The sequence below is a fragment of the Poecilia mexicana genome, unplaced genomic scaffold (assembly GCF_051168715.1).
Source record: "Poecilia mexicana isolate PSO_F unplaced genomic scaffold, ASM5116871v1 scaffold_22, whole genome shotgun sequence".
In the NCBI taxonomy this organism is placed as follows: Eukaryota; Metazoa; Chordata; class Actinopteri; order Cyprinodontiformes; family Poeciliidae; genus Poecilia; species Poecilia mexicana.
Genome location: NW_028263391.1, coordinates 11,646,297 through 11,666,620, shown reverse-complemented (window position 1 = coordinate 11,666,620; position 20,324 = coordinate 11,646,297). Strand labels below are relative to the sequence as shown.

The 20,324-nt window shown below is 39.0% G+C and overlaps 2 protein-coding genes across 2 annotated transcripts; one reads left to right on the top strand and one right to left on the bottom strand.

The window, feature by feature from the left end:
• The first annotated feature begins 649 nt into the window (after window positions 1–649).
• On the top strand, window positions 650–3,615 carry psma6a (proteasome 20S subunit alpha 6a). The gene is made up of 7 exons (XM_014995726.2): window positions 650–837; window positions 1,272–1,366; window positions 1,473–1,554; window positions 1,780–1,935; window positions 2,068–2,246; window positions 2,791–2,885; window positions 3,001–3,615. The coding sequence occupies exons 1-7, from the start codon at window positions 762–764 to the stop codon at window positions 3,056–3,058; spliced, it is 741 nt and encodes a 246-aa protein (XP_014851212.2). The 5' UTR covers window positions 650–761; the 3' UTR covers window positions 3,059–3,615.
• Window positions 3,616–6,207: 2,592 nt separating this feature from the next.
• Window positions 6,208–9,611, bottom strand: nfkbiab (nuclear factor of kappa light polypeptide gene enhancer in B-cells inhibitor, alpha b). Its single transcript, XM_014995724.2, has 6 exons — window positions 9,297–9,611; window positions 7,593–7,698; window positions 7,296–7,506; window positions 7,114–7,202; window positions 6,776–7,033; window positions 6,208–6,658 (listed from the first exon to the last, which is right to left on the bottom strand). The coding sequence occupies exons 1-6, from the start codon at window positions 9,542–9,544 to the stop codon at window positions 6,623–6,625; spliced, it is 948 nt and encodes a 315-aa protein (XP_014851210.2). The 5' UTR covers window positions 9,545–9,611; the 3' UTR covers window positions 6,208–6,622.
• Window positions 9,612–20,324: the final 10,713 nt, after the last annotated feature.

Below are 20,324 nucleotides of genomic sequence, written 5' to 3'. Positions count from 1 at the left end.
TAAAACTTTAGCATCACTGAAATAATAACAATAAAGAAGATGGAGCGATTTTTTTTTCCACCACAAACTATCATATTTGACATATTTGGAACACAGAGACATAAAATCTAAATATATGAACTTTAGGACATGGTGATAAGGGAACAATATGATTGTAAAAATGTATTTCTTATATTGAAGGTTAACAAAAGCAAACCGTTTTCCTCAAGAGCTGTATTGTTGATAGAAAAAAATTAAATTGCTTTAAATCTAAAGATTAATTGGCAACTTATCCAAGGAGTCTCAGAAGTAAAGCTTTTTAGTCATGTTGGATTCCTATCAAATTTTACAATCATACCTGGAGACTTTGCCCAAATATAAAACAAATATATTTTGAGAATTTAACTGCGATTAACTTTGAACAATTTATTGAATCTCAAGCTAAATTTAAAATGTTTCACATCGGGTCTTTGGATCTTTACGTAACTTTGTGGTTGCACGAAGAGCAGTAACATGTATATCATCCATTGGTTAATGATGAACTCGGAAATTTTTTTATTTTAATACAAAAACACATTTTGTCTGTAACCGTTGTAGTTTTTAGCTTAACGTTCTAAAACGTAAATTCCAAAAAGAACTACAAGCGTTGACCCGGATGGGGAAATCTTTCTCCAGTCACTTCCGGTTCAGAAATTCTTTCCATGTTTTTGTTTCTCCTGCCTGCCATTCTGGTTTCAGTTTAATCCACTTTCTCTTTTTATTTAGCCTCACTGATTACCGCCATGTCTCGGGGGTCCAGTGCGGGGTTCGACCGGCACATCACCATCTTTTCCCCGGAAGGAAGGCTTTACCAAGTCGGTGAGCAAAGAGAGGAAGAAAGCTGCTCAGTCATCACTGCTAACAGCCTGTTAGCATCTGCTCAACCACAAGACAGAGATTCTTCACAGGGATTAATAGTGTATTTCATTAAGTATATTGTTGTCATGTGGTTCAGTTGAGAACTATAACTGCTGTATATTTTTAGCTGATATTTATTTGGTACAACAATAACATTGCCTGCCTCCCAAACTGTAATTTTCGCCTAAATAAATCTAAATAGCGTAGAGTGGTCTGTTATGAGTCAACTGAATACAGTTTCAGATCTTGAGTTACAATTCAGCGGGCTGTACATAAAAGTCCCACATAAACAGTAATAGGATTTTCTTTTTTTACTTTTTTGACATCTTAATAATAAAACCCTTTCAACTGTAAAAGACTGTAACTTCTGTTTTTCCCTATTCATCCTTCTTTAGAGTATGCATTTAAAGCCATCAACCAGGGAGGAATGACCACTGTGGGGATCAGAGGGAAGGACTGCGCTGTGGTCGTCACCCAGAAGAAAGTTCCAGTCAGTATAAACACACAGATGTTCCTTTGTGGAAGCTGCTGGTCGAGTGTGGGTTTTTAATTTAGTTTTTTTCTCTGAGCAACATGTTTCCTCTTATGTTTGTCAGGACAAGCTGTTGGACGCCTCCACCGTCACTCAGCTGTTCAGAATCACAGACAACATTGGCTGCGTCATGACCGGCATGACTGGTAAGCAAGTGAAGGACCAACAGTGCTGTGGAAAAAGCAAATATGGCTATTTGTTGTTTTCTTGTAATAACAACTTTCTTCCTCCAGCTTTTGGATTACATGACTAATAGTTGACCAGTCAATAGTATGTCCCACCTAAACTGTGGATCTCTTTTTTTTTTTTAAATGTGAAAACGTATGTGTAGAATGTATTTCTGGGGTCAACCTGTGTGCGTCCTCTGACAGCTGACAGCAGGTCTCAGGTGCAGAGAGCACGCTACGAAGCTGCTAACTGGAACTACAAGTACGGCTATGAGATCCCAGTGGACATGTTGTGCAAACGCATGGCCGATATCTCCCAAGTCTACACACAAAATGCTGAAATGAGGCCGCTCGGCTGCTGTGAGTAATTATGCATGTGTCCACCAGAGTCTTTTTGGGATTTTATCTTTTCGAAACCTGTAGATCTGATGTTGCAAAGCCGACTGTGGACCCGGATCAGTTAGATGTTCTAATCCAGTGTCCTTGCTGCAGGTATGGTCGTGATCGGCATGGACGAGGAGTTGGGCCCTCAGCTTTATAAATGCGATCCAGCCGGCTACTATTGTGGCTTCAAGGCCACTGCAGCTGGGGTCAAGCAGACCGAAGCCACCGGTTTCCTCGAGAAGAAGGTCAAAAAGAAACTGGACTGGACCTTTGAGCAGACAATAGAGGTAGACACAGATACACATGCAGCGTACGGTACAGATGCAACATGCACATACAAAAGAAGCAGCTCTTTTAGTATAAATCACTGCTGATGCATCAGGTTTTTATTGCACTGACTTTTACATTTCATGCAAGCACATTATCCAAAAAACATTTACTGAATTATGAAAGGTTGCTGTGAGGAAGAGGAGCATAAAGCAGAGCTTGTGGACTATCGAGAGCTTTGCTTTTTAAGTCCGATCCCACTACACCGACACAGTTAAACTTCTAAACTTTAAATATGAGCTGTACTCGTTCTGGAACCTTTACATTTCCAGAGTAAAATGCCCTCCTTGGTTTAGAGCCTCATTCATGTGCAAGTAAAGCCTATCACTGACTTAACTTAAGAGTTTCAGAAATAAACCATATTTTATTTTTTATTTTCATACCATAAGAATATGGTAGGAAAAATACTGCATTATGAGTCTCGTTTAGAGCTACATCTCTTTTAAAAATTGCATTTTTGCTTTTAATCTTTTTCTCTAAAACTTCAACATTTGTCCGTTCCAGACGGCCATTTCTTGCCTCTCCACTGTTCTTTCCATCGACTTCAAGCCATCGGAGCTGGAGGTGGGAGTCATCACGACACAGGAGCCTAAATTTAAGTGAGTAAATCCCAGAGGTAAATTTTAAAACATGTTGTAGTCCAGCTCCTTCTGTAAGCGGTTTTACTTGTCCGACTAAAAGCTGCATCCATAAAATTGAATTTTTGTATTTCAGGATTCTGTCGGAGTCTGAGATTGATGCGTATCTTGTTGCTCTGTCCGAGAGAGAGTGAGGATCGATGGGAAAACCCGGAAGTCTCAGCTAGAAGGAAAAATAAGAGGAGCTTCATTTGTCACAATCCAGGGAGATTTACAACACAGGGAGGTCAAATCTGGACATTTTACTGCAGATGCACTGCCTTTTACCAGCCTCTGTTCTTCCAAGTCATAATTCAACCCACAAAAAACCCCCTCCATCGCCCCACCTACATTCTCACTTTTTGAAAAGATTCTGGACTTTCAGATCGGTGCTCCCAATGGCATAAAAGTACAACACACTCATCAGTTTCGTTGTTTGACATGAGTGTAGCTCTGCAGCTGCAGAGGGGTACCTCTCGGTTACGGTGGTTTAATTTTTACTCAGGATGTTCTTCACTTGCGATCTCTGGAGTTTCGTGTTCACGCTCCGGGAGCAGCTGTGGGAGTTTTCCCGTCACTACAATCATCCCCAAACGCCGTCGAACTCTGCTCAGGACAACAACAATTAACTCAATGTTCAATTCTCTCCTCTCAGCTGCGATCTTCAGCTGTATGCCGCTGCACTTCTATTAAATATGGTGTTTTTATTTAACTCCAACGTCTCTACGTTTACTCATTTATATTTCAGCTGAAATTCAGAAAGTCTTACAGGAAACGTGCAGCTTGATTGACTCGGTTTCATAACAGACCAGATGATCTGAAATGGACCGTACACTCATTTAAAGCTGTGTCTACTAATGAGTCTGCATAAAACATTTTCATAATGGCTACACTTGCCCGATTTACCGTCACCATTTTGAGCTTTTGCAGCTAAATCGGTCATTTAAAATAAACGGCAAGTTAGAAGGTTTTAACTCAACCAGTTTACAAATCAGCTAATATATTAGCCTAAATGAGGTCACATGAGGTAGGCCTGTCACTATAGCAAATTTGTTAAATTGTTGGGATAAATAATATAATAATAATGACTCCCAGCTACATTTTTAAAGAACATTTTAAGACTGGATCTGGAAAGCATCTTAACTATCCAAAATAAACAAAACAACCAGAATAACAATAATTAAAATGGATTATGAAGTCGCTGTAACTGCATTTGAAAAACTGATCATTCAGCTTAGACAAGGAAAACAGGCAAAAGTGGCAATCAGTGCAAATTAACTACTTTAAACAAGGTGTCAAATGTTTGCAGCGTTTCTCAAAATGGCGGCTTTTCAACAATATTAAAACGGAGCAACTCTTTAACGGCCGTTGTCCAAATGGCAATGATTGCGCTCTTTTTAATTTATTATGCGCTTAATTGATTTGGTCCTTAATGTGGCAGGCTTAGTCACATACAGCTGTGGTGAAAAGTAAGGACACTGCAGTCATTCAGTCGACCACAAACATGGCAGCAAATCTACAACATAATGGCTGAAAAGACAAACTTAAAAATAGTTGTGCATAAATGTCTGCAAACCAAATGAAGTGAACGTTTCTCACAGTGACCTGAGATTAAATATAAAGTCCAGAGATAGTCCCACAAGCTTTTGATCTTAGCTGTTTCATGTATAAACAGCCAGGGAAGAGCATTTTAATTATTCCATAATATAACCTAGTAGTTTAATTTTTAATTATTAATAATCTTGGTCGCCGTTTAAACAGGAATGTAACGAACAGCTGAAGCGTTTAGTTCCTGGGAATTTCCTCTGAAGTCTCCCGTAGCCACACCTGCAGATAAACTTCCTTATTCAAATGACAGAGCAGTTCACTTCATTCCACAAGCAGAGACAAAAAATTTTCCAAAACCTCTTATCTGTTTTTTTTTGTTTTGTTTTTTTAAATACATGCATGGACAGTCAAAGCCCGACTTCCACTTCCTCATTCGTTGGAAGTGAGCTGTCGAGCAATCCGGTTTTTCCTTTTAAATATGAAAATACTGGCTGGCTGATGAGAAATGACTCGGCTCGGCTGTCAAGCTCTGATGGAGGCATTAGGATGATCAGACCTTTAGACGGCGGGAAGAGGGCACATGGGTAATTTCCTGCATAATTACAGCCTCGTAGTTTTGTCAGGCGCTGCTGATTACATGTTGCCTTTTGAGACTTTTAACGTTTTTAGATTTTTACGCGTTTCTCATGGTTTTTCTGGGGAACAATTAAAATGTTTCAACGGCTTTAAGTAGCAAATATGTGGAATTTTTTTATCAGGAGACGTTTCTACTGTAGGTTCTAGCAACTCTTGGACCAAATCCTGACTTATTTTGACCCTTTCTTGACATTTTAGCGTTTGGAGTTGATCACAATTTGTCAGTTTCTGTTCATCCAATGACTCTTGAGGATCTGACCACAGATTTTCTTTGGGATCAAGGGGAGTTTCCAAAGAGTTCAAAAGTTAAAAGTTCTGACCCTTGTGACGCAGATCTCCCTCAGGCTGGAAAATACCCAGATCATCATCAGCAAGCGTTTCCTGGTTTGCTAGAAGAAGTTATTCTTGGGAGGACATTTTTGATCCTGCTTATTAATAGCAGCAGTCAAAGCCTCGACTTCCTCTGATGAGAAGAGACTAAATGTGGGAAGTTCCGACTTGAGGAACCTTTCAGCATTAATCTGAAAAAAATAACCTTTAACCTCCGTCTACTGCTGTCCATCCTGCACAATTTTAGCCTGTCCTTGTCAAAGTCATACAACGTTGTTTTGTTGCAAACCAGTGTTTTGCCCGAAGGTACCCATTAAACACAACATAATATTAAGCACATCTGTTGCTCTTTTAGAGTTTAATTAAATTCAGCTGGGTTGTTTTCCAGCATCACCTGTACTGATGCAACTACAACAAAATGAAATTAGCTCATAATTTTGAGCAAAAAGTATCAAAACTTGGTTTCTCAGATGGTAACTTGATCAAGATGCATCAATATAAAAAGAAATTTGACTTCCCCCCCCCCCCCCACCTTTGACTTTAAATTAAGTCATTTGCTGCTTCAGGTTAAATTAACAGTCATAGTTGCAGTCCGAATAACAACTGTGACTGTAATTTATGGCTCTTAGTAATTAATTAGTACTGATCCCTGCATAATAAGAGTAAAGGACTCCTTTTGTCTAAGCTTCATTAGAGAGAAGGGAACAGCAAGACTCGATCGGGAATACTTAGAAAAACCATAAGCAACATTTACTCTCCATTTCCCACAAATCAAATCACGGAGCAGGTCTGAGGTGTTAAATATGAGTGTTTTAATTTAACTGGAGTGCGCTGGAACTGTTTACCATCTCACATATACAACCTGCTAAACTGTACACATTCACAGCTTCCATAAAAAATACATCTTCATATACACAGCATTTACAGTATCATACAACAGAGCTGGAACAGGGTCTTCAGGGGATCCTCTCACACAGCAGTCCCATTACAAAGTGTGCGTTTCGCTCTCCTGCAGCGGCCAGTGTCTCGTTTTATGTCAGGAGATGCGAGCCCGGCCCGGTTCGGCAGCAGCCGCGTCGCCCTCGCTGCCGTCTTCCCAGCATGATGTTACAAATAAATCAGACATGTGCCGAGCCGTGCCGCCTTCATTCTTATCGTAATCATCTTGGGCCGTTTTGCAACTTCCTTGTTCTTTTTCTTTTCTGCTAATGTCCATTCAACTGAATGTCGTCGTACATTCCCTGCAGACACACATGACGGGGGAGGGGGAGAGGAGAGAAATATGGATTACCCAACCAGTCAGATTTTTGACACTTCATTCAGTCAGTCACTACACAGCAACTGCAATTTCAACACACCTCTTCGTCCGACTCCTCCTCCGACGACTCCTCTCCGCTGTTTTCTGATTCAGAGAGGTCCCTCAGGTCCGGATGGGTCACCGGGAACAGCTCTTTCTGGATGTCGCAGTTGTCCAAACCGTAGGTGAGGTGGAAGGGAGTGTGTCCCCCGGACGACAGGAGGTTGGGGTCTGCTCCTTTCCTCAGGAGGAGTTTGACCAGAGCGAGGTTCTGCTGGTCAACGGCAAGATGCAGCGAGCTGCGGCCGTTGTGCTGCTCCTGTGCAACAGGGATGTCACGTTAAAACCAAAACATTCTCCACGTCGGCCCAGATTCTGCGTCTGGATGAATCTGCTTACTTTGGCGTTGATATCCGCTCCGAGGTCCACCATTTTCTCCACCAGCGAGAGGAAACCGTGAACCGAAGCCAGGTGGAGGCAGTTCTGACCTGCACGAAACAGAAGAGGCGTCGATTAGGACCGACTCCTTGCCCAACAGCGTCCGCCGTGCCGACGCCGGCGTGCCTCAACGCAAGTCTCACCGTTATAGTTGCAGGCGGCCATCGCCGTGTGCAGGTGATCCAACCTGCAGTTCTGTGTGATGACGCTGAAGCAGTACAGGTTACCGTGGCGACAGGCGATGTGAAGAGGCGTGTCGCCGCTGTTGTCCACCAGCGTGGGGTCGCAGCCGGACGCGAGGAGACTGGAGCACACGTTCGGCTGGTTTGTTATTACTGCTAAGTGGAGAGGAGTCTGTGGGTGGGGAGGCAAAGCATTTATGTTACACTTTTGCTCAGAGCAAATAAAACGTTAACAGAGGAGAGGGGAAGATCACATACCTGTCTCAGGTCATTCTGTGCATTGAGGAAAGGTGTGTTCTTTGAAAGGTCAATCATTTGTTTGATGTAGTCCTTTGCTTCGTGGATGATGGCCAGGTGGAGCAGCCTGCCGAGAAAAAGGTAGGGGAAAAAAAAAACCTGTTAGACAACAAAAATAGAAAAAGGGACAAATTCTTCAACTGAGACTCTGATTCACTGCCCCGAAAAGCCCGTATGCACACAACTCCACCTGCATCAACAGGTTTATTTTGTATTACTCCCAGTTCATGTTTCAAGTAGTTGTATTTATATAAAATAAGTGGGACGTCAAGAACTGAGCAGCCAGAGGCATCTTCAGATGCAAATCGTTTAAAAACTGAATGGTGGGTAACATATTGAAGATCTTTTTTTTAGTTTTGAAAAGCAGTTTTAAAAATATACACTCAATATTTTGCAGGAGTGAAAATGCTAGAATAGTTAAACTAAATCTATAATGCACACAGAACAATTTACTTTAAATTAGAAGGTGTATATAGAAATTTACAGTAATAATGTTAAATATCCAACTATGTAAATCACTATTATCTCTTTCTAAAATCAGTTTTATTGCCATTTTCTTATTTATGGAAAATCAAGACAAATAGTCCACCTTTCAATAGCCTGGTGGAATAACAAGACCAAACAAAACTAAATGATCTCTTTCAAATTAGTGTTGTAGCTGAAATTCAATGAAGATACTTTGTAACAAATGAATCAACTAATAAAGTTTCTATTTCACCCTCTTGGTCAAAGTTATCAAGATTTGCTGAGCAACATGCAGCTTTGGAGCAGCAGGTTCCAGTCCTCTGGTCTTCTTTATTAATATCTAATAGGTCTATTAGAAATATACCAGAATGTGAATAATTGACTATCATACATTTTAATAAACTTCTGATTTTTTTGGGAGGGCTCTTATAAATTTATGGGCCCACCTTTTGAGACTGTCTGGAGACGGCCCTGCTAGCAGAAAAAAAAAAGGAAAAGAAAAAACGTAGCTGTGATTCGGTTCTGCACACGTTTAATCTTGATTTAAATGTTTTGAAAGTTTTATGTTATTTCTGCTTTGGTGTGAATAAAGCACTTTACATAATTTTAATTAAATTCCCTTTATAAATACTCTTAAGAAAATGGTTATGAGCGCGGACTACATTTCTGTGCGGAGGAATAAGATTGGGACAAAAATAACGAACTTTAGGGTTACTTTAGGGTATTGTTTGTTTCCACTGGTTTTGAGACAACACCGTCTCTGTCACAGAAGACGGGTTTATTTGTTGTTTCTCGGTTATTTACATGGTAGTACTTTAGGGAAATTTTCCCAGTTTTCCCCTTCTTTGCTCTTCACGGGAACGCGCGTCGGTTGGATTCCTTGGCGGCGCGCCCGGGACTTTCCCAATCTGACCTCCTGATAAATGGCCTTTTTGTTTACTATATCCCGTCTATGACCGCAGCAAGAAAAAAAAAAAGCTACTTTGAAATCAAATCAGACCCATTAACGGGGTTAAACCTCAATGCTTATAAACAACAATAATAATTCCAGGCTAATTTAGGACTGAAATGGAGGAAGGCTTTCCCGACAGGGAACGAAGGCATCAAATTACCTCAAAGACCCAAAAGTGAGGCCCTGCGTCTCAGGCGCCCCCTGTTATATAAATAAGCATATAAATAACCCGGTGGGTAAAAACCTACGTGTCTCCCTCGTCTGTAGTCTGCGTCTGCCACTCCTGCAGCGGCTCTTCGGTCCGAGCTGCGGCCTGCTGGCGCTCACACTCCAGCTGGAGCCGATGGAGCTCCTCCGCCACAGCCTGGTACTCTTCCTCCTTCAGCGAGTCCACGCCGCTGTCGAGCCGCTCCTCCGTCGACTGGGCTGCCTTCCCTTCTTTAGACTCCCGATTGTAATCCATTTGGTTTAATATACTGGTCCGGTGAAGGTCCATGTTGATTCTGGCAGTCCTAGTTGTACTGTGGCTAAGTGTGTGTGTGCTGCAGCCTGTAAATGCCCTCTGCGTGTATCTGGCTGCAGAGCGGGCGGAGTTAGCACATAGGTGGGGGATTTCCACCAAACTGACAACTAGAATAACTTCGCAAACACACAAGCAGAGCCAGAGAGGGGATTTCTGCCCAGACTTGAATAATAAAAACGCTTCACATCGAGCATAATGCGTTTGCAGGATCAGAGGCGGAATTAGTAAAACGGGGGTCTGAGGCACACATGCAACAGCACCCCGTCCTAGTCCCCTTTCTTTGTCAGTAGTTTGTGCAAAGATACAAGGTCATAAAAAAATCACATAAAGTCTTAGATTTTATAATCTAAGTTTAGATTGTCAGTGCTTGGACTTAAACACATTTTACCATGTCAACAACTTTGTCTTAAAATATGCTAGAGGTGTTTTTTCCAGAACCTTCCAGCTCTGAATAAGGGATTTAGTCAGAGTCTTTAGAGGAAAAGAGAACAGCAGGGGTCTCCAAAGAGCTCTAAAAATACAACAGTCATTCTATATGAATTTTCTTTCTATCAGTAACACTAGAAGCTCAAAATAATGGAGCTAAAACCAAACTCTTTTTAAAACATGCTAAATATACCTGCTTTACCCCAAGTCCTACAATATGTATGTGCATAGACATAAATTAGAATATTACACTACGTTTCAATATCTTTCAATTACATAAATATAAACATCTTTTTTTCTGGTTATTCCATGAACTTCAGAAACTTTTTCTTGTTTATCCATATTAATTAATTTAATATTTGGTTTGTTTCAGTGTATTTTAATGGAACTTTAATAAAATCTTTGAGAAAACAGAGTTGACTATTTTAACAGAATAGCATTCCCTCTGTTTTTTCCCCCATAGTGTTTATACAAGTGCCTCTCTGCAAAGTAGAATATTAAAATTTTATCTAATTCAGTAATTCATTTTAAAAAGTGAAGCTCGAAGATTATCTTCACTTTAAGTGATATGTTAGTGTTTATGTCTCTTGATTTATGTAATTATCAGGTAATGAAAACCCCAAACCTGATAGGACAAACTAAGGGATTTTTAATACACAAATGTCTTCAAACTGTAAAGTCCATGTACTGTACATTACACACTCATGTTCTGGGTTCCTGTTGCTGGAAGTAATGCATCACAGCAATGTCTGTCGCTCTACTGAAGTGTTGGGGAAGTCTGGATTGCTTAACTCATGGCTTTTTGACTGAAACTACATTTTGTGTTTCCATTAGTTTCCATTAGCCGTAATCTGTACTCATCAAAACGAACAACCCCGGTTAAGACAAATCCTTCTGTGCGCCATGCATGCATATAACATAAATTTAACTTTTTGCATTGAATTACTGGAGTACATCAACATTTTATGTTGTGTATTTTGTTTCTATTCAGATTTAAAAACGATGTTAGATGTAGAATGCACAACTGTTTAAATATGGATTATAAAGAGGTGATCTTTGGTGGATGATGAGACTTGAACACTGACTTCCAGTCTGGGTGTTATGACACTGTGACGAAACCACAGATCCTATGATGCAGGCAAAACAATGTCCAAATATAATAATAATAATAATAATAATAATAACATTTTAGCACACCTACCCCAATTTCACAGGAAAGTGTGTAATTAAAGAGGCTCGGCTTTAAAAGTGTAATTTCAACCTGGAACCCGCCATGAATAAATATGAGACTCACTGCATACCGTTTGAAGGTGCTGAAGGTGAGTTACTCACCTCAAGCAGCTGAGTCACATGTGTGGAAAACACCTAAATAAGCTGACAAAGTTTTTTTTTAAACCTGCTTAAGCTGTAACTTAAAGTTATGAAATATTATGTTTTTTGTTTTTTTTTATAATTCATGTGATAGTGGTAGTGGTCCAAACATGTAACTTACCAGAGCTTGCAGAAACTCTAAGATGTTATTTATCGTGATCATAGTTGAAGAGTGAAAAGCTTTGTCATGATAACCTAGAAAGTCTTGTTCATCATTTTGCATCCTAATATCACATGTATTAGCTATTAAATTAACTTCTGAGCATGTACTCAGGACTTAGCATGGCAGGATTTGCTATATTATTTACAAAATTTAAAAAGAAATGTTCATTGTAAAACACATCAAGCCTGGGACAAAATTATTACAATTTGGGGTGTCAGGAATATAAATGAACTTTGTCTTTTGCTGACATTCCTTTGAATAAGCACTGCAGGTATAACCTGGTGGGTAAATACAAATAAATGGAAAAGCTGACCAGATTTATTTCTGCTTACTTAGCTTTCGTTTTCATAGATTATGAAAATGAAAAACTCAGTTTCTCAGATAATTTGACCATTACAGAAGATACAAAAGGATTTTAATGCAAAAATCGTGGCTTACAGAAAAGCAACTTAGACCTGTAACAGACTGTGAGACCTTAATATTAAAATGAGTTTTTCTTTGTACCACTGACTCCAAACCCTTTTTCTCTTTGGGTAAGGTACTTGTGAAGTTGTCTGTGGTTAAGGAGAGGCTCACCTCAAGGAATGCAACATGTTTGTGTGTGGTGGTGGCAAAAGCAGCATTTATTCCTGCTCCTTTATCAAATGTTTTCCTTTAACTCAACTTTCCACTAATATGTAAGTATGGATGCATGACTCTGTGAACAGCAATGAGTCCCTTCAGTTTCAGCTAACCTCCATTCTGAACCTTTTCTGTCAGAAGTCAAACATTTCTGTATTACAAACAAGTTTTTTGTAATATTCTAGGATTTAAGAAGCTGATAAGACTGTTTAGTGTTTTTTTAAGTCCCCGGTGTCTCAGCTACTTTTGTCTAATGTGCAGAATTTATCTATCTTCTAAAAATATTAACCCTGCAAGCAAAAAGCAACACCTAAAGAAGCTACATTTCATTTGCATGCCATCATTTTCAAATTGGTTTGGTGCAAACTGTTAGAAAGTGTCAGTCTTGTATATCGACATGCTTCAAGAAGGGAAACAGTTTCTCTTTTGATAAGAGACAGGAGGCTGGAAAGTACTATAACTGCACCTTTATCTGCAAAAGCCCTCATAAATAACTCAACAAGTGTTGCTCAGCAGCTCCGCTGGAAACGGTGGGCCGGGCTGCAGGACCTTGGGGGGGCTGCATGGGAGTTTCTTCTAAAGGTTAGAGTGTTATTTCAGACGGCGTTTGCTGTGCAGTGTGATGAGTGAGGCTACAGACGAGCAGTGGAGTTTCCCCCCTGACACCCGCGGATGCTGACCACATGCCAAACTGCACGCTATTTGTGCTGAAGAGGTAGAAAGTAGTAAATGTTTTAAAGGCCAATGAAAACCACAAGAAAACCTCCTGAATAAATCATTGCTGTGCGTGACCTGAAGTACTTGAGCAGCTCAAATCGAAGGTTGCACATGCGCAGGCTATTTTCATTTCAGGCTGAATGAGAACCCCTACTAGTCTGTTGCAGGACTTGAAATTCTTGATTGGGCTGCAAGACTCCACCAGGTTGCGACCGATCCCTTTGCAAAACAAATAACAGCTTGAACATAATGTTCTGTGGGCCTAACGGGGGAACTCCAAGCTTCCTATTGTTCATTTGAGCGACCAGTCGAACCAGGAAGCTCAGGCCTCGCTCTCAGCACTTTTTTTGTTTATGGTCACATAACAGCTGGTTGGCAGGACGTTAAGAAAAGGCAGGGATTTGCAAAGAGGAATTCACAAGGGCAGGATGCAAGAAAAGCAGCCACGCCACTATGAAAGAAAACAAAAGTCGACTTAATCCCACAACTTATCTTATTTTTATTAATGCTTTTTTTATGCTTTGGAGAGCAAATCAGATACTTCCAGGTTTAGCTGTCTGGGAGTTTTAGTTTGGAAACATTTGCAAACATTTTAAGCATGAGTGTCACCATTTTAGCTGACCTGGAGGTCAGTCATATGAGACCAGTGACTGGAAACCAGCATTTGAAACAGCACAGGAAAAACTCCAACATGGTGAAAACATTCAAAGCTGCAAAATGAGCAGGGAAGGAAAAGCTCCACTTAGCTGGTTTTATGTGTGTGATGAGGTGTGGGTTTTTTTTATGGATATTTCTTTATGTAACCTGAGTACATGGGATTACTTATTAATATTTGGAGAGTTCAATGTGGATAAAAACAAAACAAAACAAAAAAAGCCATCTGGCAATAACACAAAAAAACCCATCTGATTGTGATGTTTTTTCTATGCAAATTAGAAAAATTGCTAGAAAAATTGCCCAAAGAAACAAAGCTGTAGTCTGGGATTTTACTTGTACAAATGGCTTCTGTTTTATTAGTTTCAGGATATTAAGCCACAAATATTTAATCCTCAAGCATCAGATGAACCAGTTAAAGTTGCAAACAATTTATTTCAAGAAATTCCCCCAATGATCAGAATAAGAGGCCCTGAAAATTATAGAACGTCTTTTAACTTTAAGAAACCAAGACCCATTGACTTCTGGTCATTGATCATCACCACAGACTCAGAAAAGACTTTCCAACAAAGAGGCAAATGCTCAACAATCAACAGCTCAACTGAAGTTAGCAGCTACCAATACGGAAAAACAAAATACATCTGGACAAAATGTTGTGGGACGAGATTGAGCAATCTGACCCACAACGACAAAATCAGTCAAGTGAAGCTTTTAATCCTAAGTATACTGATGCAGCTTTCAAGTATGGTGGTCGCTGCATCATGCTGTGGGGCATCACTGCCATTTTATGGAAAAATAAAACCAAGAGAATTACCTACTAATTCAAAAATCCAGACGGGATTATACCAGAAGTTTCTTAATGGCTGTAAGGAGAATAAGCTCAAACTGCAAGTTTTAACCAAGTGAATCTTATTCTTGTGTTTATAAGAAATCATTGCAGTCAAAAGTTGCTACTATACTGAGTGGAAAAGAAAATGTCTGAATAAATCGCATACAGTGAAAGCCCAAAGTGAATAATCAAGCTAGTGGTGAGTGGATGAAAACTTCCGACTGAAGCTGTAGAGGAAAAAATGAAATCCTGAGTCATTCAGGAGTCACTTTGAAATGATACCGAAAGGTCCGACTCAGACCACTATGTCTGAGTGGTTTATCTCTCGTCTCTGAAGAAAGAAAAGCATCTGTTAAATATTTGTAAGATCATTCACAAACCTGTGGAACGTGTCTGTGTCAGTGGGAATCCCTGGGGATTCTGGGCCTAAGCATAAGGTGCATAACGCCAGCTGATTCATGATGAATCACTCAGCCACACTCTTACATGACACAAGGGTCAAAGTGATCAGTGACTCATTAAATCGCACTGTCAAGAATGACAGTGTGCAGCAGGGAGGGTAGATCAGTCTTCTCACCTGTTTCCTTACCTGTTAGATTCTCTGATTGCTCTACATTAAAGACACATGACCCACTTCTTCTACTGTCTGGATATTTCTAATTTAGATAACAATGTGTATATATCTTAACCACTCAATATTAAAATCTTATAAAATGTATAATAAATTCTCTAATAAAGATTTTTTTCATATATTCATCTATTAGGGAATGTCAGAAAAAAATTGCAGTCGAAACAAAACTTCAATTTTGTTTACAACAAATTATAACTACAGCTGTAAAATGTAAAATCCCTTCTAAGTCTTTATGATTCGGCTTTAAGTCTTTAAATTTGGTCTGGAAACTCTCACAGCATCTCTTCCTGATTACCCTGACTACTGGAAGCATTCAGACAACTTCCTGTTTACTAAATATTAATTAGGCAATTTCTGAAAATACATTGGGTTTCCCAGGGCAACCACTATGGATTTATGCAAGAGAGAAGAAACTACTGATTCATGCAAGAAGAGCATGGCGATTCCTGTTTCCCCTGGGAACCACTAATAAGGCCAAATATTAATTTTTTTCGTTATTTACTGTGTTTGATGTTTAAAATATTACAAGTCAGGGAGGCTTGAATTCCACTTTTTGAAAGAAAAATGTAAAAACTGCAATTAGAGTCTGGGTGTTCAACAGAAAACCCTTGTAACGCTGGCTGGGTACAAGCAAATAAAAGTGGCTCTATTTTTATTTTTGAACTATAAATTTGGTGTAAATTAAAAAAAAGAATATTTTCCATGCTTACAGTCTTTTAACATAATTACACTCCAATATCACTATTTTCTGATATAATTTAAAAAAATATATAAATTCAATTTAAAGTCCAAAGTTCAGCCCATTCCTTAAAAAAAAAAAAAATCACATTCCACTGCAAAGAAAACAAAATCAAATCAGTTTCTTACTGGCAACGTGTTATCAAAAGCTTTCTTCTGATTGGCTGATTAGGCCCTCATGATGACTCCTTCCCTGTCTGAGATACACAAAGAGAAAAAGCCCCAAAGATCCAGGAAGACGTTTTTTTCACAGCTGAATCAGCAAGAGGTCCGATCTCCTTCTTAAAACTCAGTTGTGATAAATGTTTTTGTTCATGTCTTACACTGTAAATGAAACCTTTGATCACTAGATGATATTTTGAATATTCACTGAATATTCATCCAGATAATGATCCACTTTTCCCTGTACTGTAGAATCAACATCTTACAGTTTTTTTTCTTTTTTTTTTTTTCTTAATTTTCTTCATTTTTACTTACTTACGTCATTAGAAAATATATGTTGAGTATGTAATAATTTGATTGATGGTAAATAAATGCTAAATCTGTGAAATACCCAATTATTTTCCTTACTATATGTAATTGAGACTGATTATTTATGCACAATAATAAGGTTTAGCACACTTGACCAACCACTATGCATAAAAACACAACACATAAAATGTGTTCAGGCATCATAGATACCAAATAATGAACATTTTTATGATTTATACTCCAGGAAGTAGAAAGTACAAGAATGCTTGAGAAGCAAGTGATGCCCACAGCCTGATTTGCAATGACAACAAACAACCTGCTTCGTACAAATTGGAAACATATCTGCTTGAGTTGCTGTTGACATCAGGTCCGACCTTGAAGAAGCTGAACTTACCTGATCTGATGAAGCGGAGGTCAATCAGCTGGCTGATCACAGTATGTATGTGTACAAAACATTGGAAAGATTGTTAGCAGGTTATTTCTATTTCTCACCAGAACATGACTCAAAGATCTGACAGAACAGATAGGGGGCAAATGAGCTGTAGTAACATTTCACCAGTAGATGGCGACAAGTAATCAGTTTTCTGAGGAGAGTGAAAAGCTGAAGAGACAGAGCTATAAAAATCGATTTTTTTCAAAAAAAGCTGTCCATGCGAAATCAAAATTTTACTTTTACTTGTCTTATTGTAAGAAAGAGACACCTGCAAATTATTAAGGCATGTTGTTGTTGTTTTGTTTTTTTTCCAATAGGAAAAACATTTTTTTTCTGTTAAAACCAATTGTGCCATTTGGTAAGCATGCCCCAGATGGTACCAATATTCAAGAGTGAAAATAGCAAGCAGGTGCTACTTAAAAAATGCAATAGTATTAGCAATTTTTTGCTCTGGACAAAAGAGGAAAGACATCAGCAAGGAGAAGCAGCCGTTGCTGCTTCTCCTTGTGTTTCCAAATTATTTGCAATCTGTTATTGACCATTGAGAAAGATTAGTAAATGGAAAACATTTAATCTGCCAGTCCTCCCAGTAATACACAATGCAGAAATCCAATACAAGATCAGACCATGCCAAGTAGAAAGGAAAAACCTTCATCTCAGACTTTGCAGGCCTCAGCTGGCATGCCCAATGCTAACATCTGTAACAGAAAAGTAAGAAAAAGAGTGAATATGTGTGGCTTGTTTGTAAAGTGGTGAATTACAAAATCTTGTCTTTATAAGAGGAAAAATTCCAACAAGGCCTAGAAAAGAAATGTTCTTTGGACAGATGGGACCAATTTGACCATAATGCACAAGGCCATAGAAAACCATAGTAAATATCAGTCACAGTAGCAGATCAGTGATGATTTGGTCTCATTTTTCAGCCACAGGATCCCCTTACAGCCCTGAAGTTGACCATGTAACATTTAGAATATTACATTTTACAGCTCATAATAGTAAATCTAAAAAAGAAAAAAGACTGAACAAACTCTGCTTATTTGCAAAGGGTCTCCAGATTCTCTAAAAACAAAGTGGCAGCACATCTGAGATTTGCAAAGCAACTTTGAAAACAGTTGATCCACCGCAAGCAAAATATGAAAGAAATCTTGTTAAAAACAATAAACAGATATTAAAGAATGACTGAAAGCTGATCAGAAGACTTCCCGGTACGTCCAGTCGGGCTGGAAGGTCCAGGTTATTCCAGACAGACGGATGGACCAGCTGTACAAGCTGCAGTCCTCAGAAGATTGTGACTGAGAAGCGCAGATCAATAGAGTCATTTCCAGCAGTCTGGGGAATTATCCAGCTCACTGCCCACCGATACGATGCAAACTAAAGACACACATTCGCACACACACTCTCCATGTCCTAAAGCCAGCAGCCTCTACACACCGAATTGATCTATATTTTTACAGGAGATTGACTGGGAGAATTTAGCCCAGATGACTGAAAGCTGTCTGCTTCGTGTTATTTCAGTCCCAGCTCGCCCTTTCGTCTCATGATGTGATCTGACTCCTTTAGGTGTGCATTGGTGTTGCACTAAGATAAAGATTTTCTCAATCTTCTTGCAGCAAAAGAAACATCACCATCATGCCATCGACCATGTGGTAAAAAAAAAAAAAACCCTGCAGAAAAAGGTTGAATTTTAGGCACAAATGATGTGAAACATTCAGTGGCTTACAGAAGCATCTGACCTGTTGAATTGTATCATTTTGTCACATTAAAAGCACAAGCTTCAATCTATTTCATGAGGATTTAGTTAGTCATAACTAAAGGAACCACCTGCAGAACTAAGAGATGTTCTGCTTCACTGGAGATTCCTCTAATGCATTGTTCTCTCAGTCATTCTCAGATAATAAACTTCTGATACGAGGATTAAGAACTGGATCTGGCCTGATTAAATGAACATTTTGAGAGACAGGAGATCAAAAACCCAGCGGTCGTTTTAACTGAGCCTCAAAGATCTGATGTGGAGACAGGAATACCGGCCTCCACTGATTTTGGCTTTATAGTGGAGGCACATTCAACATTTATTTAATTTTAATCGTGCATTCACTCTGTCAATATGTGGCACTGAGTGTAGGTAGAATAATGCACGATTTGTGTTTCCACATCCTGACCAGCCTGGGTACTCTGAATCAGATAATTTACAGTATTATAAGGGATAATATAGATTTTTTTTTTAATCAATGCTGAAAAACTCATATTGCGATTCACAAATCACTCTGCCGTTATAATATTCCCATCCCTCATTTACTTTGAATTAGTACAACAAAAACAAACATTTGATCAGTAAAGTCAGCATTAAACCTGGTTTACCTGGTTAAATAAAGGAAATAAAAAAAAAAATTAAATCTGGTCAAATTCAAACAACTAACTGAAGCTGAAGTCTAAGCCCAAAGTTTTTCCACGAATAAATGTTTTGATATGTAAAATAATATGTTTTAATTTTGCAAAGGCCAAAGCTATTTTGTCAATATTAAAGTCAGATATTTTGTTAGGATTCGCAACTTCAGCTACAGAAAAATAGGCGTTGCAAAGCTCTTTCAAAAGATTCTTAGCATAGTTTCTGATTACTTGTGTTTTTTCAGATCAAGAATGAACAAAACAATATTAACAGAAGTTCATATTTTAATACTCTTAAGAAATTTCCGGTGCAGTTTTCCCAGGATATAAGGAAGAAGATTCTGTGATCCAATGAAATCTTATGGTTGGAGAAAACCTGTTTGTTGGTAACATCATGCTGAGTTTTTATTTTTATTTTAAATAAATTATTTTTCGCCCTGAAGTGACTCATTTTATGTGCAGGAGGAATACCTCCGCTCAGATCCCTAAACTTATTCTGCAAATGGGTTTCAATAATAAACTGAGAGGTTTGTCTTTCCACTCATCCTCCTGCAGAAAAAGCTCCAATCTAAATTAATCCCCCACTCCAATAGGCTGAAGAAGATTGAACTCCTCTTCTTCAGGCAGCGACATCAACGATTTTTTAAAGAACATTGGAAAAATAAGAATAAGACATTTCTTGGAAATTGCTGAAAATAATTTCTGAAATCTAATTTTATTTGTGGGCATAAAATAAGAGTTGTAGAGTCTCATCTTTTTTTTTTTTGGTTTAGAAATATAGGCTCACATACATAAATCTCAATCAATTTCTGTATTTTGAAGAATACTGTTAGTGTAGTATGGTTCATTCATTTACAACTTTATACTTGATCATGCTTGTTCTCAACTGCTTTTTTAAAATTTATTAATTTACTTTGAATATGTGGTTTAATTAGTTGTTTGCTGTGGGACTCTTTTCCTCCATCCTCATCTCTCTATACCTCTATTCCCCAGGCGGCTCTATACTTCCAGGCACCGACCCCCGTCTGGCCGTGTTGCGGAGCTCCTGGCCCGGCCCGCAGAGGGGCCCCAAAGCCCGCTGGGCTGGAGGACGGACAGAAGCACGGATCTCTTTCCGATCTCTTATCAGCTGCAGCAGATTCTCAGGGGACTCATTCAGGAGGAAAGCGATGCCCACGGTGTTGTCACACAGCGGCACAGAAACGGTCATTAGTGGTATTAAAAGAGATAAGATCGGGATCCGAGTCCCGTGGGAGCCGTTTCTATTTGCACACTGAACTACACAAAGAATTGGTTCCGTTTTTTCTCTTGATT